The following is a 22,324-nucleotide window of genomic DNA, read 5'->3' as shown; positions in this document are numbered from 1 at the left end:
GTGTAACACAGAAGCTGTTTGACGGTGCACAGCATCACTGTGTGATGGTTCAGGACAGGCAGTGAAGACTCCTGCATCCAGTAGAAGTGAAAAGGGATTTAGGTCAGCAGGATGTAATCACCTGAGCTGGAACTTGGCAAGGATGCTGGCACTGCGTCCACTTTCACATTGCAGCCTGAGCCATGTTTGACCACGGCTGACTGGCCACGTCCCTTTGCAATAAGGATGTCCATGTCTCGTTCTCTCTGGGCTCCTTTGTGTTCCTTAACCTGTGAGTAAATACAGATTCTCCGTACTGAGCTGTGGTTCCCACTGCTCTGCGACCCATTGATAAAATCTCCGTATTAGGGAAGCTTTGCAGCTTTGGCCCATTTCTGTGTTTGAGATTATTGGACATTTTTGGAGCTCCAGCTGTGAGTCATCTGCTGGCAGTGCCCAGAGCGGCAGGTCAAAGGGAAATCCAAGCTACGGTCAAGTTCCGTGTACCCCGTGTGATGTTGGCAGGAGGAGAGAGGCTGTAATGCACTCGGTTAGGTGCTAAATACAAACCTGCCCTGAACAGTGCTGCCATCCGTCCAAACAGCAGCCCTGTGTGCTCCGACGCACTGCGGCTCACTGAGCTCCGTGCCAGCAGCTCCCCCTGGGAGTTGGAAAGGACTTCTCTGCTCTGCTCCTCTCGGCCTTTTACTTCAAAATGTTTGAAAAACAGTTTTTCAGCCTGCAGTCAGATATTTCCTCCACCATCAGCTTGAGAGGAGAAGAAACGTATTTGTTTGTCTTGGTGGCAGGGCCCAGGGGTGGGAGAGGAGCAGGGAGCTGATGTCTGGGTTTTGGAACCCTGCCATGTATGAACCCTGGGCAGTTCTGCATGCGGGCTGATATCGCTCTCCCTGGGGAGGTTCACCCAGAAGACACTCAGTGTTCCTTAATGCCACTCTTCTAGTTGCACAACCTCTGGGTTTGCCACAAGCTGGAGAGAGACCTTGTGGGACTGTCTCTACAGGAGGTGGATTCCCTTTGAGTCCATGTTACTGTTCTGGGACTGGCTTCCCCTCATGGAATAATTAGATCAACATTTGATACATCCTCTTAGAATTCTTAAACCTCAACTTAAACCTTCTGTAGTAAAACCTTAGATTTAGACTGCTGGCTTAACCCTTAAATCACTGGCTTTCCCCAGACTGCCAGCAAATGAATCCTTAGCATGCCAATCCCTTGATTTTGCAGCCTCTAAAGGATTAATGGAAATACAGCATGAATTCCAATTCCAGTCACTCTGGTTGTTAGTCTGTATTGTAAATTGCAGTCTGACTCCGCTGATATTCAAAGCTTAGTTTCAGTGCACAGGAAATCTTGCTGCTTTTGAGGTGGTGAGATGCTTGTGGGCTGATGAGTTGACAAAGGTCCAGGAGACCGGGGAGGAGTTTTTAGAAATGATGCATATGAGGAAGAGCCATGCAAATACTCATTATAGTCTAGGGCTGTATAACAGATATACCAGATTCCAGACAGCCGTTTCCTTTCCCTTCTCCTTTACTGCCATTCTTTCCATTTCAGAGAGTCCCTTTAGATCTGTTCCTACTGTTCCCATATTGTTTGTTTCTATGATGATTATCCATGCACATGTGTATATAAAACTCTCATAAACAGGATAAATTGCACGCGAATGGAGGCCCTACCGCTTCCTTGGGAGTTACATGGTCCCTCTTTCTCTCCGTTCTGTGTAACATGCTTTCAAAGGAAGCGTCTGGCCTTTCTCTCAGCCAAATGGAGCCTGGACATCTAGGCAGAGTGCCCAGGAGGCTAGTGGTCTCTGGAAGATACAAACCCAGATCCAGCTAACCAGCGAAGAGCCACTGGCTGCCACATCCCTATGCAGAGTCATATTTTTGCAGAAACTCTCCTCAACTGAAGAATCAGGCACCTACAGGTGACCCTAAAATACAAAACCAGACTAAAAGAGCCCCCAGTTCCCAGGAGCCACTCACTGCGCAGCTCGGAAGCTGAGTTGTACCAGGGGCGGGTTTAGTGGGTTTCAGTGGATGCAACAGCTCTGTAGATTGGACCAGGGGAAGGACAGAGTACCTGGACGGATTTGAATAATTCTCCTGTCTGAAGGCTCCTTGCCTCTGGCTGCCTTCCCCAGTCCACGCTGGGCAAGGAGGGGGAGCAGCATCCGACACAGCGTGTCTCCCCCAGACTGGCACTGTCGCAACCTCCAGCACTTCGTTCACACCTCGGTAATTCTGTCTGCCCCAAAGGTCCTGCTGCCTGATAACTGAAACTTTGTGACCTCCCGCACCCACCGGGTGAGAAACAGAAGGTGCCGGGCTGTGCTAGGGAAGAAGGAGACACGCGACTCCAGCTAAGGCCACGTGCCCCTCTGAAACACATCCATGTGCCTCGGGGGCAGTGCTGTCTGGTCACTGAGCCCTGAGCCAGCAGTGCCTAGCTGTGGAGTTTGGCTGAGAAGAGCCACCCTGGTGCATTCACACAGGACTCTCTGCGGAGAACCAGAGATGTCAGGGATGGGAAGGGCCCCTCCAGTCCATTTCCCAGTGGCCAAGGGGACATTTCCTAGGGCTTTGCAGTGTTACAGTCCCAGTGACCAGGCGTAGGCCCTGCCCCCAGGTCTGAGAGTGATTTAACCATCCCTCTCCCTACCTCAGCCTCGCCGTGTGGCAGCTAAACACAGGCTGTCTGTGCAGCAGCAGGGGAGGGTGACATGGCTTTCCAGAGCGGGGTGTGGTTCTGTGGTATCCTTCCTCGCACGCCAGCCTGAGTCTGGGAGCTCGGATGAGGCTTGGTTTTCCCATGTGCTGTTCTGGGGAGAAGGGAAGGCAGCAGGTGCCAGGGAGATGGCCCTTTAGCGAAGGGGCTGGGGCCTGTTCGTCCAGGAGAATGAAACGGATAGCTCTGCTCTCAGCACGGAAGCGCTGGCCTGTCTGAAATGAGGAACTCGGGGGCTGTGCTGAGCACCACGCAGCCCGGCTAGCCCTGGGCGCTCCGCAGCGGAACGGCGCTCACTCCGCCCTTTGCCTGAGCGGCCAGTCTCGCCACAGAGAGGCTGGAGCCTTTGTAAAGGCGAAGCGCTGGGCGCCCTGCTGATGGCGCCAGCTGGAGCCGGGCGCCGTGTGGGCAGACGCCAGGGCGGTGAGGTGCCGGGCACTGCACCGCCTCAGCCGAGGAACGCGCCTGCAGGCTGCGGCTCAGCCGCGTCAAGCGGGCTGGTATTAAGCATTCCATTTGCTTGGGGCTAAACGGGAGGAAGAAACCACGGGGCAGCTTCCGCTGTGTGGGGGGCAGGCCGGTGTGGGGGCTGCGGCAGCCCTAGAGCATCAGGCCATGCGTTCGGGCAGCTGGTGCTCAGGCACCTTGTGTGAGCTGGGAAAGTGGAATCCTTGTAGAAGGCAGCTTACAAGGAGCTGATCTGGGATTTGCAGTGCAATGATCTTCTGTCTCCCCCGGGGGAGCACCAGGGGTTTGGTGTGCAAAGCCTGAGGGGTGTGTGAGTCCCTGTCAAACAGCTGGGGGCACTCGCCTGGCCGCTTCTTTGAAGCAGGTGGCAAAAGCCAGCCCAGAAACTATGCTGCTGCTCTCGTGGTCCGTGACTGGTGCTGATGGGGGGGAGGGCCCGCTGCTCGGGTTCTGCCGTGATGCCAGCTGGCTGTCCTGCTGTCTGGACCAATACCTCTGCCTGTTCCATGGGAATCCCGCTTCCTGGGGCTCCTGGCAGGAAGGTCTGGTCTCTGCAGGGAGGCTCCATGCGTTGCTGATACAGGACATAGCTGGATGGGGCTGGCCAGCTAAATGGAAGCAGCTCGCCTGAGCCTAGCACTGGGTCTGGGGAAGAGATCTGGTCCTTCCCACTTGTGACCCTGGTGCCCAGGAGCCCTGACTGGAAGCGGGATTTAATGTAGGTCTAGCTTCACGCTCAGTCTTGCTGTGGGCCCAGGGTGGGCAAGCCCTGCTGTCACCAGCTTTACTGTCTCTAACAGCTGACTCCTTTGCGACCTTGTTCCTCGGGGAGAAATGGTCTTCAGTATCTTGCTGCTCTTCGAGAAAAGTCCAGTGTTCCCATCCCCAGGAGGGAGCAGTTCCAGCCCCTGAGCTGTGTCTCCTGGATACTCTTCCTCTCCCGCCCGTAACCCCTGTCACTTCCTCGGGCAGGTCCCCAGCGCTGAGGCAGAGGTGGCAGGAGAGTGCCCAGCATTGCATTCCCAGACACCCGTCTCTGTCTGCGATAAATAAGAGTTTCCCATTCATCTTCCACAGACTGCTGCCTTGACCGCCTGCCCCCACCCTCCCCTGGCTCTCCCAGGGAGGCTTGTCTCCTCTAGGCCTGTTTTCTAGTCCCAGACCTAGCAAAGCTGGATGCATTCGAGCAGTCCCACTGGGCTCCATGGGGTGACTGTGTGCACCACCTTACTCCCCTGCGGACATGTTTGCAGGATCGGAGCGGGAACTGTAAGCGCCTTGGGGCACGGACTGGCTTTATTTGTGGCTTGTGATCATGGAGCTTGTAGGTGGGACTTAACGTATTGTTAGTAATAGTAAAGCCTGGCCATTGTTCTCCATCTCTGACGCATGCCTCTGGGGCTCCTTTTGGAGCTGCCTGAGCTTGGTGTCTCCTCTGAGGTCACAAGCTCCCTTTGCTGCCTTCCTCCCCAGGTCTGTCACCCAGCAGAGCTGCACGGGGAGCCGTGGCTCAGTTCCTGCTGCTTAGTTCTTGTATTCCCAGGCGCAGTCTGAGATAAACACATTTCCTCAGCGCACTGTTGTGTCTGCATCTCCCAGCTCCGCTTCCTCCTTCCTGACGTGTTCGGCTTGGAAACTCTCCTCCTGCTCCTTTGCGGCTCCTACTCAGTGCCCTGGCTCAAACGGAGCAGGAAAGACCCCATCCCTACGGCTTCCTTCATGAGTGGGTGAGTGCTGGGCTCTTCCTCAGGGCTGGAAACAGAATAGTGGCAGCTCTCCTCCCGAGGGGGAGACAGGATCTGCCCTCGCTGCTGGGGCTGACACTTGGCTGCCTCTGCCACGTTTGTATAACAATACAAACTGCAAACCACGCTGAATAAGAAGCTGCTACTGCCTTATTCCCTGCAAAGCCTCCACTGAGGGAGGTTCTGTGGGAAAGGGACGCAACTGGAGAAACTCAGGGCACAGTACCGAGTCCCCAAAACAGCTTTGAAAAAAGTCTCTCTCTGCTGGCTTCGTAAACCCACCCAATGATCTCAGTGCTATGGGGGTGCTTCACAGGGGAGCTGCAGCCTCCTGGAGCTTGGAGCGCCTTCTGGAAAAGGTTTGTGAAAGGAGGGTTTCTGTTTTGTCTTGGTGAGTGACCGAAATGCCTGCCTGCCTGTACTTCCCTGCAGCCTTCTCTAACTGGGGCCCAGGACCAGTACAGCAGCAGGGAGTTGCTTTTAGCACAAGAGCTGCCTAGATGGTATCAGATAAAATTTCCGGGGACCCTTCCCTGGACCCTATGCTTGGGTTCCATCCCCGTCTGATTTATCTGTAAAGATTCATTATGCCTAAAAGCAAAGTGTGTTTGCTCTCTAAACGAGTGTCTGAAGGATGAGTTAGGTACTAGCCATGGGTAATAATCCAGGATTTGAATCTCAGACGACAAATCTCTGTGGAGGATCTGTAAAGAACGGTCATTACTTGAAAATGTCTGACAGTCACAAATGCCCAGTGCGTCTGTCTGTCCTGCAAGAGACCAATCCTGTGTAGTCCAAGACACGCTGCTGCCCTGGGCGGTTTCCAGCAGCAAAGGCTGCTGGCTGAGAGGTGGTAGTGTTGTTGTGTGTTTGGAAATCTCCTTGCCCTGGTTCCAGGGTGCTGGGTTGAGCGAGCGCCCGGATCTGGGCTGAGCACTGCGCCGGGGCTGAGCTGGCGGTGCCATTGCATAGATAGCCCGTGGCATTCTTGGAGTGGGTTATAGCGAAGCTCTGTGACTTCTGCCAGGCGTGCCAGTGGGGTGACCTGCTCTGGACAGTGGAACATCGTTAACCACTGACCAGCAGCTGTAAGGTGGCACCTTTCCTGGCACAGCGCCAGCCTGCAGCTTGGAGGGGTCAGTGCCTGCTGCTTAGCCCCTTGGTGTGTTCTGGGGAGTTGAGCACAAACTCAGACTCCCCCACACTCCCAGGGGTTGATGGGCCGAGCGCGCTTCATTGGTCAGAGCGGCCTTTTGAGTCCCGTGAAGCCTTTACGCATGTGCCCTCAGTCCTAGCCCTGACCAGTCCGCAGCTGTGCCGGGCACCCTGACTGCTGCTGCGATCTCGCTGCGCTGTCTCTGCTCCCCCACAGAGGCCAGCCCTCCCTGCTCTGGGAGAGGGGAAGGGGTAGATCTGGAACAGAGCTGGAGCACCTGGCTGTGCGACCACCATCCTTGCCACCTAACGGACTGGCAGGGACAGAGGTCTGCCTAGGGTGTTTCTAAGGCCACTGACCTCGGGATCTACCTGCTGGTCTACACCCTTCAGCAGGATCAGATTTCTACAGGGGACTCTGCAGCTGGGGTCCCGGGGGGGGAGCAGAGACGCCCATTGAAATGAACCAGAGCACAGTAAGGATGAGGTCTCTGCCCACCCCGGTGCACAGAAACTGTCCTCTTGAGGCAGGTGGCAGGGACGCAACCCCTGCCTGACTCGGCAGCAGACCCGAGTGCGAGGGCAGGCACGTCTGACAGTCGATGCTGGTGGCAGAGCAGAAGGAATAGGCTAACCGAGGCAGAGGGCAGAGCACAAACCCCAGGCAAAGATGAGTGGCTGTGTAGAGATTAGTGACAATGTGCAGAAAGAGACGATAGACCAAATGCAGAGGCTTTCCTGAAGACACAAGCATAGGGCCCCCTTCGCCCTTCTTGAAGTTGCTGGTCAAGATACTCGCTTTCCCTTGGAAGAGGGCACTCACTGCCCCTTAGCTCCCAGCCTGCCACTTGGATACAACCTCCACCTAGAACTGGAATTCTGAGCTGGAAAGCTGGTTGCGAAGCCGCTGGCAGGGAGAACAAGGCATGAGATTGTGGGGCGAGGAGAATGTTGGGGGCTAGGCCTTGCACTGCGGAGTAGGTGAACGGAGCGCTAAGCCCAGAGATGGGGCTAAAAGGAGAAGGCGGCAATGCTTCATCTCACTCCTTAAATGGGAGCCCGTTTGGCCACTGTCAGTGTTCTAAGTGGAGAGGCGCTGTGGCGTGTCAGTCCTTGCAGAACAGCAGCAGACGTAATCGGCTGCTTGGCCCAACGCTGCCTGTGGACCGAGGATAATGGCCTTTTAAACGCTCTTTGTTTATGGTATCTCGTCTCTGTATAATCAGGGGCTTAGTATTGTAGCCAGTAAAGTCTCTGAAGTCAGTCAGCAATGAATTCTGAGGGTTATAAGCTGGATCGTGCTCCAGTACCAAAGAGTGCCGCAGAGGGACCGACCTGGAGCAGCCTGTCAGCCCATTGCCATGTTGATCAAATTTTGCCACTTGGCTTCAATTTTCTGCATGTTGCCAATCTTGGAGGCTCAGAGCGAAAGATGGATTAATCTCTGCCCTGTGAATTTGGGGAGGGTTGTTTTTCCCCAGTTACTGCATTGACAACAGTTGCCTTTGGAGCACAGTCCGGGAGCTGCAATCTGGGCTCACTTCTGGGTAATGGGTGGCATGAAAGTACCCTGTGCTACAGTGATGGACAGAGATGAAGGTTTGGGAAGGCACAGGCTGCAGTCATACCTAGTTAGCTGAGAACTCCCATCCTGTTGGCTCCCTGCTGGAAGTCAGGCTCAGTCCCACTAGCACAAATCTATCCCTGAAGTTATAACCGTCCAGGTTTGGGGATCACTTGTGCTTTGTGGACACTTTCTGGTCCACCTCAGTAGCTAAAGGCAGCTCAGAATCCTTACGTTGAGCTCCGAATACAGGAGCAGCCGACCGAGTTGTTTCAAGTTTCTGAAGGGTCTCCAGTGTCATTTATCGGGTTGGGAAGTGGCACTTCATAAGGCAGGATAATAGTTTCCATTGCTCCTGCCCCACTTTGCAAACTGCTTGGTGATGTGGAACAGAGCTCCCCGGCAGGTGTGCTCGTGCGTCTGGTTCGTTTTCTCCCCCTTCCTTCGGCTGCCCCCACCCCCTCCCTCTTGAAAATAAATGGTGTAAGCCTACACTTTCTAATGTGCCCACGAGTGTGGGTGCCTCTGGCCGTGGGCCCTTATGAAGCGTGTGGGTGTGTAACTGTTACACGTCATTCCAGTCAGCCAGTTCAGGGAGGTTTGCTGCTGCAGCTCCGCTCTTCCGACAACGTTCCCTGTGGGTTTCTGCTCCCTTCCTCCCAGTTCTGAGCAGTGACCAACGAGAAGCATAAGGCGCTTCCCATGCTGGGCTCTAGCTCCATTGTGAGAAGCACTTCCCCCCAGGACTGCACCCAGTGTGGGTGCCCCCACTGCCGAGGGCGTGGGTCGCTGGGTTTGGCCACAGTGAACGGAGCCAGGCTCTGCTGGAACTAGTTTGCAAACGGTGGTCTAACCTCGGCCTATGTTTAAAGCCATTCTGCCTAGTCACTGCAGCACAGAGCCACGGGAGCTGGGCTTCACAGCACAGTCTCTCTCCGGCAGAGATCTGCTGTCCGCAGGTGAGCAGTGTGACCCTTGGGGCTCGCTGGCTCCGGGGACCGTGACCTTGGGGGTCACCAGCTCTAATCCAGACTGGGAATGACTGCACAGCACTGCCCATTGGCTGTCCCTTCCACCCCGCTCTGTGATGGCTAACTTCCTCCTCCTTCTTCTCCAGATGATCGGACTCTAACAGAGGACAAGGTTCTGCGCTGCCAAAACCCTGACTGCATTGACAAGAGGCGGGCTCTCAAGGTACTATGGCTGGGGTGTGTGGGTGGGTGTGTTGGGGGGTTTTACTGGGGATTCGGGGGGGTTCCCTGGGAGGCAGGGAATATTTCTAGCTCAGAGCTGCCTTGATGCTCCATAACTATTAAAGTGGGTGCTAAAGACACAGCTGGCTATCTGGCCTCATCTCCCATCCCCAGCATAAGAGCTGTTCCTGCCCCTCCTGGGCGAGGTGGGCTGAGGGTGGAGTCACAGGCCGCACAAGCATTTGGATTGAGGTGGGCACGTATGCGTGCGGCCAGCGTTCCCATTCCCAGAGATGGTGACGACACCGCCGGTTCCGTCTGGATGAATGGCTCCCAGGAGCTAGCAAAGCCCAGCCATCTTATCAGGAAGAGGTTTCTCCACGGAGATTTAGGGCTGCCAGATCATTCAGTGGCTTCTTACGGAGCTTAAGTGTTCTTGGCAGCGTGACAGAGGGAAGTGTCTGTCTCTACAGCCAGTGAGTGCGAAGAGGAGTCTGGGGAGACAGCACTTACCACCCTTTCCCACCCCCTCTCCCTGCCTTGCAAACCAAGGTGTCAGTGAGTTTTATGTGAGCCCCATTATGTCACTTTGTTCTTCCTTGTGACCCTTGCCAACAGAATCGCGTTTCCAGACAGTCACAGGAGCCGGGCACTGGCAGCTGGCAAATGAGTCATTTCAAATGGGCTATTTTCTTTGGCTCCTTGTCTGAGGATCCTCTCTGGCTGGAGCCAGAGGGGCCCACAGAATGTTCGCACCGGGGCCGGCTGTCATCTTCCGTTTGCTTTCGCTTTTAAGGTGCCTTCTCTAAAATTGTTGATGGAGCTGTTTGACCCCATGTGAGTAGCTGGGTCTGAGTGCGGAGCCAGGGATCCTAGAGAAAGTGGAAAATACGGTAGCTCCAGGGTATCTGCTGCTGTACTTACCTGCTGAGACCCACGTCTCCCTGGCAGCTGTCTGATGCCGACTCATGTGACACATGTCACTCTGCCATGGCAGCGTGTGCGGGAGAATGGGGTGGAGCAGGTGCATGAGACAAGTACCCTGAGGTCACACTGCTTGCTTCAGCCCAGTCTGAGTGTCTGGCAACAGCTGGACTCTCTCTCTCTGCTCCTGGGGCCCCTGCTGCAACGAGAGAGAAACTGCCTCAAACCATAAAACTGGTGTAGTGCTCTGGTATGGGCCACTGGCACCGCATCCACATGTGAGCAGGGACAGGTTGGCTTTTTCATATGTGCTCTCCAGTTTGCCTGCAGCAGGGAACCCCGTCTGGGGTTAGCAATCAGAATAAAACAGAGAGAGAGGCAGTGCAGACATCTTGGCTGGGGGTCTGAAGACCCTGATGTGATCCTGGTTCAGCTACTAACTTGTTGTGTGACCCTGGCAAATCACCTTCCCAATCTGCAAAATGCTGATAGTGATACCAATCTTCCTCACCCTTGCGCTGCTCTGAGATCTGTAGAGGACAAGCCGTGTGTGTGTGTGTGTGATCTGTGGAGGACAAGCACTGTGTGTGTGTGTGTGTGTGTGTGTGTTTTCACACACTTTTTTTGTCCAAAGATGGGCTCTTTTCTAAAGCAAAACCTAGCACAACAAATTGTTGACATTATTGCTTTTCATACAATTTTCTGCATTTTTTTAATCAACCGTTTTATTCAAGTTATTGTGGAAATGTTTCATTTACTGAAACCATATGCTTATGGATAAAGAAAAATTTCAATTACAATGTCAAAAACTTTCAATAAAAAATTCAGTTACAATATTGTGAAAAATGCGTCCACTTTACCCCTGTAAACCAGAAACAATTTGGAATTTTTTTGGCAGTGTTTTTCCCATTTTTTCAGCCATCTCTTCTCTCTTGGGACTGGCCACTAAAGAGGAGATGAGCTCCTTGGGGCAAGACACTATCTAAGTAGCTGGGCATCCTGAAGTGCTCTGGGTATCGGGACGGAAGGTTCTGTTTGTTGGCTAGAATGGGTGCATGGCAGCATTTCCAGCGCCTGGGGTTAGTACTCGTGGAACGCCACTCTGTGCTCTTGGCAGTGAGAGTTGTGAGTCTGGGGAGAGTTTCTTAGGCAGACACTTTGGCTAGCTGGTTTTAATTGTTGCATCTGGGTCTAGAGGGGTTTGGGCAACAGGCACATGCTCTTGTGTCTGAAAGTATTCCCTGCCCCTAGATACCTGCTCTCTGGAAATGTCCGTCTGTGGCAGGCCCCTGCTGGGCATTCAGCTCGTACACAGGGAATGGGCATTTTCCACCTCGGAGTGGGTTTTGCAAGTGACAAGGGGAGAGATTTTTAATGGCTGTATGGTCTGTAGTGCTGTCCCAAGTGTAGCCTAGGCTGTGTCTGTCTGTCTGTACTCTCCACAACGAGGGGCAGACATCAGTTCCTGCACTTTCATTTTGGCTCTTTTAAGTCTCACTATGCTAGTAAAGTTGGTGAGTAAAGCTGACTGGCCAGAAGCCATTTAACAGCTAGCTGCTGACTCTTTATAAATTAGCCATTTAGTTGAAAGCATAAAGCCAGGCCATTGGCTGGGGATCTGGGGCTGCTGAGACCACAGACTGCCTTTACGGTACTTACCTTGGAAACAAATGGTGTTCCAGACAGGGAACGTCAGCCAGGCTGCTAATTTTACCCTCTCAGCGAGGAGCACGACACGGCCAGCCACTGGCCTTCCAGCTCTCAGACACTCCATCTGCCGGGAGCTTTGAGTTGCATGTTCTCCCTGGAACCTGAAAGCAATCTGGGGTAGCAGCGGATTCAGTTCAGTGTCAGCAGCTCCCGTATAAATCTCCTGCCAAGCTCCCTTGTAGTGCTGCTGAATGCTGTACACAATCAGCTACTTGTGAGCCGAGAGCCCACCTCGTGTCACTTACAGCGTTGCCCCAGGATGGGAAACACCAATAGTCAGATGTTGGGCGTTGAGTGTGCAGGGACCGTTGCCTGCCAGGGGTGACGCTGCATCTCCTGCTCTCCTTCCTGGAACCCAGAGGTGGTTATCTCAGCTGCTGCACTGTCTGTCTGTCTGGTGACCTGCAGGCCAGGAGTGCTCTGTCCCTTAGTGACTGGGCCAGGGTGCCATTCTGCAGTGAGGAATGTCCCTTGAGGAGAAGGCCTGCACGCTCTGCCATGGTTGTTTGTGAGCCCTTCCTCTACACTGGCCCAGGGAAGCCGGCAGGAGAGCGTGGAGCAGCGCTCTGACTATGGAGCGCTCCGCGCTGCCTTCCCTACGGTCCACAGATCCATGCCTCTGACTTTCCCAGCGGGAGGGAGGGGGGCGGCTGCCAGCAGCAGAGTTCAAAGACCTGGGGCCAGTGTGTCCCTCCCTAGGTGCAGTTTGCAGGGCAGATGGGGTGGTTTGGGTACCAATGGCTGTGATTTCCTGCAGCTTGGCAGTAGGAGCTTTCCAGTAGCTCTGACAGATGCCAGCCTGGCGTATGCAATGGGGATGGCAAAGTGTCAGGAAGTGGGTTTCCTGCTCTGGTGAATTCAGGCCCCTAGCCCCCAGCGCTGTGGGGCTTGTGCGCAGCAGTGTCAGGGGATGGGCAGGGTTGTCTCTGTTGTCGGCAGGGTGGGGCGATTGTTTGTCTTGGATGAGCAGTGGGCATGGGAGTGAAGCCTGTTTTTAACCTATTCTGCATAGCAGAATGATCGTGATTTTTTTTCCATTCCTTAGTTCCTGGGCTCCCGGTGGGATGTTAATATGGCACATGGCCCTGCAGCTCCGTGGCTGGCATGGAAATCGGCACGAATGGAGCTTGTTCCCAAGTCCCCAAAGAGGTGCCTGGGAAAGCTCCAGGTGTGCCAAGCTCTGCGCAGCCCCCCACACGGGGAGCAGAGCCCTAGGTCGCAGGCTCCCATACACAATGGGATTATTGTGAGAGCCAGGGCCCCTTCCTCGGGGCTAGGTGGAGCTTTCGTAGAGGGCTGCTGCTTCTGCTCTGGCACTTACAGCAGTGCTAAAGAAGAGACTGGAAAATGAGCTAATGCGTCTTTCAAGCATGCACAGGAAATCTCCATTTATCCACAGACTGTCTGCTCAGCACAGTGTGCGAGTTTTAACCAAAGAACAAAGGAAAGGGCAGCAATCAAAGGCACAGTATGTGAGATGAGGTCATCTGCTCTCTGCACAGGACGCTCCACCCCTGAGCCTGGCCGGGAGGAAGGCGCTCAGTTCTAGGGACAGGCTGGGAGTTCTGTGTTAATGCTGTCGCCCCAGAGCCCAGTGGAGATGCCTAGGCAGCAGTCCCTAGAGGCACTGGAGGGCTGTGCTTGCTCTTCAGTGATTTCCAGCCTCCCCAGAGCAAGCAGCCCAAGGAGAGTCCAGCTGGGATTTAACTTCACCATCACAGCTGTTCCTGATCCGATATAATTCAAGCTAATCTAATTGAGCATGTTCATCCTGTTTAGTTGCAGGGAAAGAATTAGTTTGCATGTTGACACAGCCTGCAAAGGAGGGACCTCTGGAAGGGTGGTGCCCCCTGGCAGACTAAAAATGGGGTGCAAGGTGCAGGAGTCTGCCTTGCATGGTGTCATGCCATCTCCAGTGGTGCTGGAACTAGGGGGTGCTGCTGCAGCGCCCGGCTTGAAATAGTAATAACATACACCAAATACATGGTTCCCATCATCAGCACCCCCACTATACAAATTGTTCCAGCCTCCTGGCCACCCGTCTGGGCTGCTGCCAGCCGACACCCATTCACAGGAGTGTTACAATCACTTGCAGCGGGAGTCTGGAATCACGCAAGGGGTCTGGAGTTAGCAGAAATGCAGCCCCATGTCTGTGACATCACAGGTGTTTGTCTAGATAGGCTCCACGTCTGTGTGCAAATGGGGCATGGGGCCGTAGTGGCCAGGTGTTCATGCAGCATGTCAGAGTGGAGCTGGTGTGGGACTGCCAGGCTCTGTTGAGATGGCAGAGTCCTGGTCTGGGAGTGTGGGAGAGAACTGCTGATGGGGCAAGGGTCTCTGTCAGCAGCAGAGCTAAATGGTATGTTGAGGCCTGTTGCTTTCCCCATTTGTGTTTAGTTCTTGGGTTTATTTGGGCAAGTTGCAAAATTATTTCTGAATGTGCCAGTGACCTTTGCCCAGACAGTGGGGAGAAGTGAAGATGGTGTTATTAGGTATTCACCAGAAAGAAATGTCCTCAGAAACAGATGGGGAACTGGGAGTGAAAAGCTCCAAAGCCCATTACCAACTTCCCAACCATTCCCATCCTTCATGGTGACCCTACCCCGGGGGCCTATCACACTTCCCTAAGGCACCCCAGAAAGTCTCAAGGAATGCTCAGTCCAAACCTGAGACGCACACAGCCACAGTGAGCGACAAGGGCTTTAACCTCCTCAGATCCACCTCTCCCAGAGGCAAGGCCCTTATAGGCTGTTGGCCAGGAGAATTGCGTAGCTGCATGTCTAGGAATGGCTTCCTGGAAGTTTACAGGCAAACTGCTCTTGCCTTTGTGCAGTGCAGAGCGGAGGCCGCGTGTAACAGCTGGCGCTACCTGTGGAAGTGTCGTCACCATGAAACTTATCCCAGTGTGTCTTACACACGTCATCATCATCACCACTCCCTGAGCATTTCCCAACTCCGTGAATGGGGCTGCTGCCTGCTGGGACCTAGAGTCACCGCTAACTGGGTGTGTTTGATACAGTGCATGCCGCGCAAGAAGGTTTATGACTTTGCAGCTCTGCATTCTTCTTCCATCTCCTGGTACAAAGTCTCAGCCTGGGACAGCACAGCCCTGTCTCCTTGACCCTGTGTCACTGTGCTGCGGAGGGGGAGTCTCTCTCTCTCCCTCTCTCCCTCTCTCCCTCCCTCTCTCTCTCTCCAGTGGGAGTTTGTGTTACACATTTAAACGTTTAATTTGCTCTCATCAGCAGCTTTTGGAACACGTGAGTTACTGGTCCCGCATCCAAGTGGGTCTGGGAGAGTGGCCGGCCCAGTCAGTGCGTTGATCTCCACATGCCCATGCACAGAAATAGTTCTAGTGAGGATCTCGCCTCCTAATCTAATTGATGGTTAATGTAAAGCTTGAGTGGATTTAGGGCATCTTATCTCTTACTGATCAACCAGCTCTGCTGGTTCAGGAGCTTGCTCTGGGAATGTTCTGCTCCCCCTCTGCACTGAATCTACAGGCAGCTAAAATTTCCGCTGGCTTTTCAGACATTGGCTATTTCCTGGTGACCGTTTTATTCCAGGTAAGTGTGGCAGGTTTTTATAAATGCATCCTAGGGAGCCCTGGCTAACGCTTCACTTGAGCAGCTGGCAGTTTGCTACTGATGCGGTGTTGGGCAGGAGCCCTGGAGCCGAGTGCTCCTTCTTCCCTCCCGCTACATCCTGAATTGCCTGGATTCTCGGATGATTTATGGGGCGACGTCCCCCTGAAGGGGATGGAACAATTCACTGCTCAGGACATTCCCCGGCAATTAGCACCCAGGTTTTCCAAGGGGCCTAGAATCTGTTGTCACTAAGGCTCGCGGCTCATTTGCAATGGCTCCTGCCCTTTGCTGGAAGGGTGAGATGTGGAAATTCTTAAAGCCACAAGAGATATTGTTGTTTAGTCTTAAAACCTTGGCAACACCACTAGGAACTTTTGTTCTAAGCAGACGTGTGGGGCTGCTCTGTTTGCTGGACTTAGGTGCTGGATTTTGAGAGGAGCAAGACGAATAGAATGAAGCAATGACCCTTAAAGGGAGCTGCTCTTGGCACAGATTTCTGAGGATTTTCACTCCCCAGCTATTTTTAAGGATGAGTTTAAAGGGGGAAGTTAGTTACGTTAGTAAAGCAGCATTTGGGCAAGGGCTTGGAGAGGTTCCTGGCCTTTCACCTTCGCAGCATTCACTTCAGAGTTAGTTTTGAGGAGTGGAACAAGTGTGAAGATCACAACTTCCCCATGTTCATCCTTTTGCCTCGTCACAGCCTGGCAGGACTGGCTGTTTCTACTCACAAGAGACCCAGGATGGCAAACATGAGGATGGATGGCCCAGTGGTTAGGGGATGAACCTAGGACTTGGAAACCTGTGTTTAATTCCCTGCTCCGCCACAGACTTCATGCAGATCAGTTTGTCTGTGCCTCAGTTTCCCATCTGCATAATGGGGATATCAGTACTTCCTTCCATGTTCTACAGAGGATTGTGAGGTGCTCAGGTACTCCATAATGAGGGCCATGGGAGTATCTAAGCTAGGCTAACAGAGCCAGATGGGTGCTGTATTGGCAGAGCCCAGAGAGGGGACACAGGCATGACCAGAACTGCAGGGGATGCTTGGATTTCTCTGCTAGGAAACAAACTGCCCTCTGCGATTGTGTCTGGTGGTCAGAGAGCAATGCAGGACGCGCCCCTTTGCACAGGCCTCACTCTGCTGCACAATCAGCAACATTGTCCTTTCCCAGAAAGGTGGGTTCCAAAACAACGCCCCAAAAGCAGGACCTGACTGAGGCCATCTGTGTGACGAAGTGGGACTGTTCTTAATGTTTCCTCTGAATAGTGTAGGGGTGCCTCAGTTTCCCCTAGGCAGTTCTTAAGTATCTAGGTGGTGGGGTAAGGGTGTGTGATCATTGCAGAGCCCTAGAGGGCAGGTGTGTGCAGGGGTCTGGACACAGAGAATGGCCGACACCCTGTTTCCTGGCACCTGGTGGCCTGGGCCCTTCCCCCCTGCGAGGTGAGAGCTAAAGGGTTGGAGAACAAAGGAATCAGATGACCTCCTGGCCCCGGAAAGGGACAAAGCCCAGAGGAGGAGGGGTTGGAGGGGGTTTCAGTTTGGGGCTGACTGGAGACATGGAGTGAAGGGCAGATGTGGTTGTCTGGCTCACTGCCCGCCAAAATGGACCCAGCTGAGGGGTCTGGTTCTCTGCACCTACAAGCTCTGTTTTAGACCATGTTCCTGTCGTCTAATAAACCTCTGTTTTACTGGCTGGCTGAGAGTCACGTCTGACTGCAAAGTTGGGGTGCAGGACCCTCTGGCTTCCCCAGGAGCCCCACCTGAGCAGACTCGCTGTGGGAAGCGCACGGAGGGGCAGAGGATGCTGAATGCTCCGAGGTCAGACCCAGGAAGGTGGAAGCTGTGTGAGCTGTGTGTCCTGAAGACAGGCTGCTCACAGAAAGGAGATTTCCCCAGAGTCCTGACTGGCTTCATGGGGAGCAGTTCCAGAGCATCACCCAGGGACTCCGTGATAATTGGTGGCAGAGGTGGGATGTACTGCACCCCGTGGACGGCGCTTCCTGCAGTAAGTGACTGGGGAGCAGTAAAACGAAGGGGGATTGACAGGGAGCAGGCGTGCTGAAGATTCAGAGAGAGACGGTTTCAGGGGGCGGTTAACCCCTGGAAGTGTGTGACCAGAGAGAAGGACTTTTGCAGGAACAGGGTCCCCAGGGGATTGCAGCGAGCAGTCCCAGGGGCGGAGGAGTCTGCAGCTTGACCCTGGCAAAGAGGTGGTGACCTTGAGAAGAGCTGGCACACGAGGGGTTCTCCCTGGAAACCGTGGGGAGCTGAGAGCACACAGGCCTGTGAGTCCACAACAACCTGGGAAGAGCGGAGTGATGGCCTCTCACCGTCTCCTGAAGAAGGACATTGTAACCCTGTGCAAAAAGAAAGCGTTGAGCATTGGAAAGTTCACCAAGGCACAGTTAATCGTGCAGCTGGAGGAGGATGACCACTCTAAGGAACTGATTCCTGACCCCAAATGGGGCTATAGCAGGATCTGGGAGCAGCTGGAGTGGGAGCCAGGCATTGCCAAGACTCCTGTCCCCGACCAGACGAGGGTCTTCACGATCGGGTTCCCCATCGGGGGATCGGAGATGGATGGGATTGGAGCTGAGTCCGAGAGAGCAAGAGGACTGTGAGAGACAGCGAGAGCCCGAGAAAGAGCTGCAGAAGCAGCAGCAGCATGAACTGGCGGTGGTGGGGCAGAGAGGCATAGGGGACCTCCCAGGGGTGAGTGGGGATAGACCCCGGGGTGCCAGTTCCGCAGGGAACCTCGAGACTAAATTGCTGCCCCTGGTTGAGGAGGGGAGGATGTGGATGCCCACCTGACTGCCTTTGAGCAGGCTGGAGATTTGAACCAGGGGGACCCTGCGGAAAAGCCCCGGTGTCTAGCTCCCTTGCTGGGTCCCAAGGCCATAGACTCCATCAGCCCGATGGGTGGTGGGGTGGACGGGCTCCCACTCCTGACCCCAACCTATATGTCTGTGTGGAGTTTCCTGGGGCCAAGCCCCTCGGACCTCCAGTGGGAGCAGAAGGTGATGGTCAATGGGGAGACATTCCTGGGGTGGCGAGATCCGGGGACAGAGAGAACTGTTGTCAGGCCCTGGGTGGTGCAGCCTCAGATGCTGAGGGGCTGTGTGAGCTGTGTGAGGGTCCCAGGGACCAAGCCCCTCGCCCTGCCTATGGCCCAGATCCCTGTGCAGACCCAGGAGGGGTGGGGCTGGCTGGTTGTTGTGGTTCTCCAGGATACCAGCTGCGAGACCTTGTTGTGCGGTGACTGTGTCTCTTTGGGGCAGGATCCAGGCCTTGCTCCTGTAACTGCCAAGGGTTTGAATTTGAATCCAGGGAACCAATCGTTGGGGAGAAAATGGTCAGTGAAAATGCAGATGACCTGGCTGGCGGGGGCGGGGGGCGGAGCTGCTAGGCTCAGGCTACTTGCCTGCCTGTAACCAGACCCCTGGGGCTCCCTGCCCCCCTTGCACACCGGAGAGGGGGCTCAGGCTGGCTCTGATGCAGTGAGGAAAGCAGCGAGCTCGCTGCCTACCCCACTGGGACAGCAAGGGCAGCGCTGAGCACAGTGGGAGCTGAGTGGGGGGAGACACAGGCAGGGCAGGGGATCTGTTGGGAGTGGCAAGGTGCTTGGTAAGGAAAGTCTGGATGAGCCTAGGCAGCCTTGTGAGCTGATGGCTTTGTCTAGTCAGCAGGGTGGGAAGGCGAGGAGAGTAGAAGATGAGTGTCCCTGGACCTTGTCTGTTAGCTGGGTGGAGAACTGTGACAGTGAAGAAAACGTGCCTGTGTCTGCCAGGGGTATTGACTTGCCTATGGAGGGAGCTACCCTGATCTCCAAGCAGTTGTCCTGTGACCAGCCTTGTGTGCTGGGACAAGGGGAATGAGATCCCAAGCTGTGTGTCTGGGAAAGGAGAAAGTGTGTCTGGCTCTTCTTTGTCTGTGGAGCAGACAGAAGGGGCCTTTCAGCCTGTGATGGCTGAGGGTAGTGCAGTTGTCTCAGAGTTGGTTCTGGATTCAACTAAAGCCCAGGAAGGGAAGGGTCCTAAGTTTGTGTCTGCTCTGGAGAATGGCCCTGTAACTAGGTCGCATCCAGTTAGTGTCTATGTAAAATCCCAGAGCCCAGACAATTCTGGTGCTTGTATTTTGCCTGTTGCTAGTGTGTTGTTGGGAAAGGGTGCAGCAACTCTGTCTAATCAGGGTGAGATCTTAGCCAGGGCACAAGGAGAGCATGAAGATGATGTGATTGTGTTACCTACTGAGGGTGTGGAAACCTGTAGCAAGAAGGAAAAGATTCCTGAACTTGTATGTGGCAAAGAGAAGGAGAATGCTTCTAGCCTTTTATCTAGGAAGTCTGTCAGTTTGCCTGAAAGGGGATTGTGTAGGAATCCGCCGGATGGGCCAGAGGTAATTCTGGATGTAAGTGAGACCCAGAAAGAGTCTGTTGTTGCTCAGGAAAGTGTTCCTCCAGAGCAAGCCCTCGTTAAAGAGGGTAAGAGCAGAATTTCTGTGAGGGGTGAATTGTTGCATAGAAAAGCCCTAGGGAAAGGAATCCTCATGGAGTCTTTGCAAGCAGTTTACTGCAACTGAAGGGTGTGAAAGGGATTTAATCAAGAAAGTTTCAGTTCCTAACAGCCAGAAATTTTCTGTTATGAATGAAGCCACTGACTTTCCTGTTGAAAGATCCAGTGTGGATAGCTCTGAGAAGGTCTCAGATGGAGTGAAAGCTGTTAAGAAAGTTAAACAGTCTTATAACCAAGTGGCAGTGTTTGGCCAGCTTGTTGGGGAGAAGATCCAATCCCAGTTTGACCCCCTGGGCTTTTGGGGTGGCCAAAGGGCACGGGCCGCATAAACCTTCCCACGTGTGACCTGCGAGTGCTATCGACCACCCCCGACCTAAGGGAGGGCGTGAAACTGGAAGGGCCTGGTGTAACTCCCACCAAGGAATGGGAGAGATGCTGGGGCATCCATGGGAACATTGGTGCCTTTGAACTTCCCCAGGTCACCGGCTAAAGTGACCCCACTCAGTTCGATCTCGAAGGGGGGAGAGATGTGACGAAGTGGGACTGTTCTTAATGTTTCCTCTGAATAGTGTGGGGGTGCCTCAGTTTCCCGTAGGCAGTTCTTAAGTATCTAGGTGGTGGGGTAAGGGTGTATGATGATTGCAGAGCCCTAGAGGGCAGGGGTGTGCAGGGGTCTGGACACAGAGAATGGCTGACACCCTGTTTCCTGGCCACTGATGGCCTGGGCCCTTCCCCCGTGCAAGGTGAGAGCTAAAGGGTTGGAGAACAAAGGAATCAGGTGACCTCCTGGCCCCGGAAAGGGACAAAGCCCAGAGGAGGAGGGGCTGGAGGGGGTTTCAGTTTGGGGCTGACTGGAGACATGGAGTGAAGGGCAGACGTAGTTGTCTGGCTCACTGCTCCCCAAAATGGACCCAGCTGAGGGGTCCTGTTCTCTGCAGCTACAAGCTCTGTGTTAGACCATGTCCCTGTCGCCTAATAAACCTTCTGTTTTACTGGCTGGCTGAGAGTCCCGTCTGACTGCGGAGTTGGGGGGCAGGACCCTCTGGCTTCCTCAGGAGCCTGCCTGAGCGGACTCGCTGTGGGAAGCGCACAGAGGGGCAGAGGAGGCTGAAGGCTCCGAGGTCAGGCCCAGAAAGGTGGAAGCTGTGTGAGCTGTGTGTCCTGAAGACAGGCTGCTCACAGAAAGGAGACTTCCCCAGAATCTGCAGGTAGCAAGTGTATCTTCTTCCAGGGCTGTATGCGGTGCCTGGACGCGATGGCGACGGGAGCATTAGACGTATCGGGATCGACAGACAGGCAAGACTTTGCAGCTGGGCTGGGCTGCATCAGAATAGCAGCATGGGAGACCCCTGCACAGCTCGTGTGTGTGCCAGTCAGGCCCGGCAGCAAAGGAAAGGGCTTCTGGGGTAGGTGTCCCGCTCTGTCTGGTGGACTGTTAATTGTCAGTTTGGGATGCGGGGGGAGGCAGGGCGCCAGTGGGGAGCCGGTGTCGTGGGCTGCGATGCTCTCCTAGGTGGCTGTGCAGTTCTAGGGGATCTGAGCTCCAGAGTGGGGACGTGGGTTGGATTTTGCAGCTTTTCAGTGTCTCTTTTGTCATGTCTCCTTACGATTCAGACGTGAGACCTGGAGAGTGAATTGATCACGTGTTGGCCTGAGTGACGGGCTGCCAGGGCGCTGGAGGAGGGTGAGGGCAGGGTATGCTATCGGAGATGGAAGGGTGAGGTGATGGCAGCCCTGAGCAGTCAGAGTGCTGTCGCTGGGGGATATGGGAAGGTCTGGTTGGGCCACCCTGTGGATCGGCACGACTGCCAGCTGCAGCTCCCTCTGCTCTGTGTAGAAGTGTCGGGGATGCTGTGCCTCACCCCCAGGAGTGCCCTAGGCTTCCTGGGCATGCCATGACCCCAGAAGAAGTGCCAGGAGGGGAGCGATGGGATTCCTTTGGGAGCGGAGTGTGTTTCCAGGCCCTGGGGATTCCACGCTATGTGGGTCGTTCTTCCCAGCTCGTCCGTCCGTGGAGAGCTCAACTGTGTCTTGTCTGGCAGCAGGAGCAGCGGGGAAGGGCTGGCCCGTCACTCTGCTGTCACCACCGGAGTGAGTTCTGCACCTCTAGGCTAGGAGGCCAGGCTCATAATAGACAAAGACCTACCAAATCCTGCTGGAGTTCACTGGAGGCACTGGTTGACCTGCTGCGGGTCTCACTGCACCTGCATGGGTCCACGGCGACCCTGGGCTGGGAGCATGCAGCGAACACACGGTTCGGATGGGATTAGGGATCTGAGATCTGGGCTGATCCACTCTGTCCCCTGGCAGGCAGCGCTGAAAGGATAAGGCAGGAGGTGTGGGCCGCTGGCACCGCAGTCAGCTGAGTTAGGCTGTTGCACTCTGCTGCATTCGGCAATTGAGACCAAGAGCCTGAGTGAGCGGCTGCCGGTGTTCTCGCCTGCCCTAGCCTGGGAGGAGGCTGCTCCTGGCAGTTGGATTTACAGCTGATTAGTTGCCACAGACGTGTAAAAGGCTCCCCCGCAACACTCTGTATCTGCCCCTTTCCAGACTCTCTGTGTGCATCTCCAGCTGGGCACCAACGTGATGCAGCGTGCGGGGGCTGAGCGAGCAGCCCACCTGAAGGTTGCGACGGGCTCTGTTTATACCCGCATGGAAGTGCTGGACGTTTCTGGAGATGGGACTTACGGGGAGCAACAATGCAAGCTGCTCTGTGTGACATGCTGCCCTTCTGTG

At 54.6% G+C, this 22,324-nt stretch overlaps 1 protein-coding gene across 1 annotated transcript in view; it reads left to right on the top strand.

Annotated features, from left to right (window-relative positions):
- The window catches only part of PLEKHG5 (pleckstrin homology and RhoGEF domain containing G5), a 122,388-nt gene that overhangs the window by 42,030 nt on the left and 58,034 nt on the right, over positions 1 to 22,324 (top strand). Inside the window, 1 exon segment of the mRNA XM_043531656.1 lies at positions 8,780 to 8,856. Within this exon segment, the coding sequence (XP_043387591.1) occupies positions 8,780 to 8,856 (77 nt within the window).

Source organism: Chelonia mydas, chromosome 18 (assembly GCF_015237465.2).
Source record: "Chelonia mydas isolate rCheMyd1 chromosome 18, rCheMyd1.pri.v2, whole genome shotgun sequence".
NCBI lineage: Eukaryota > Metazoa > Chordata > Testudines > Cheloniidae > Chelonia > Chelonia mydas.
This window is presented reverse-complemented; position numbering and strand designations above follow the sequence as displayed.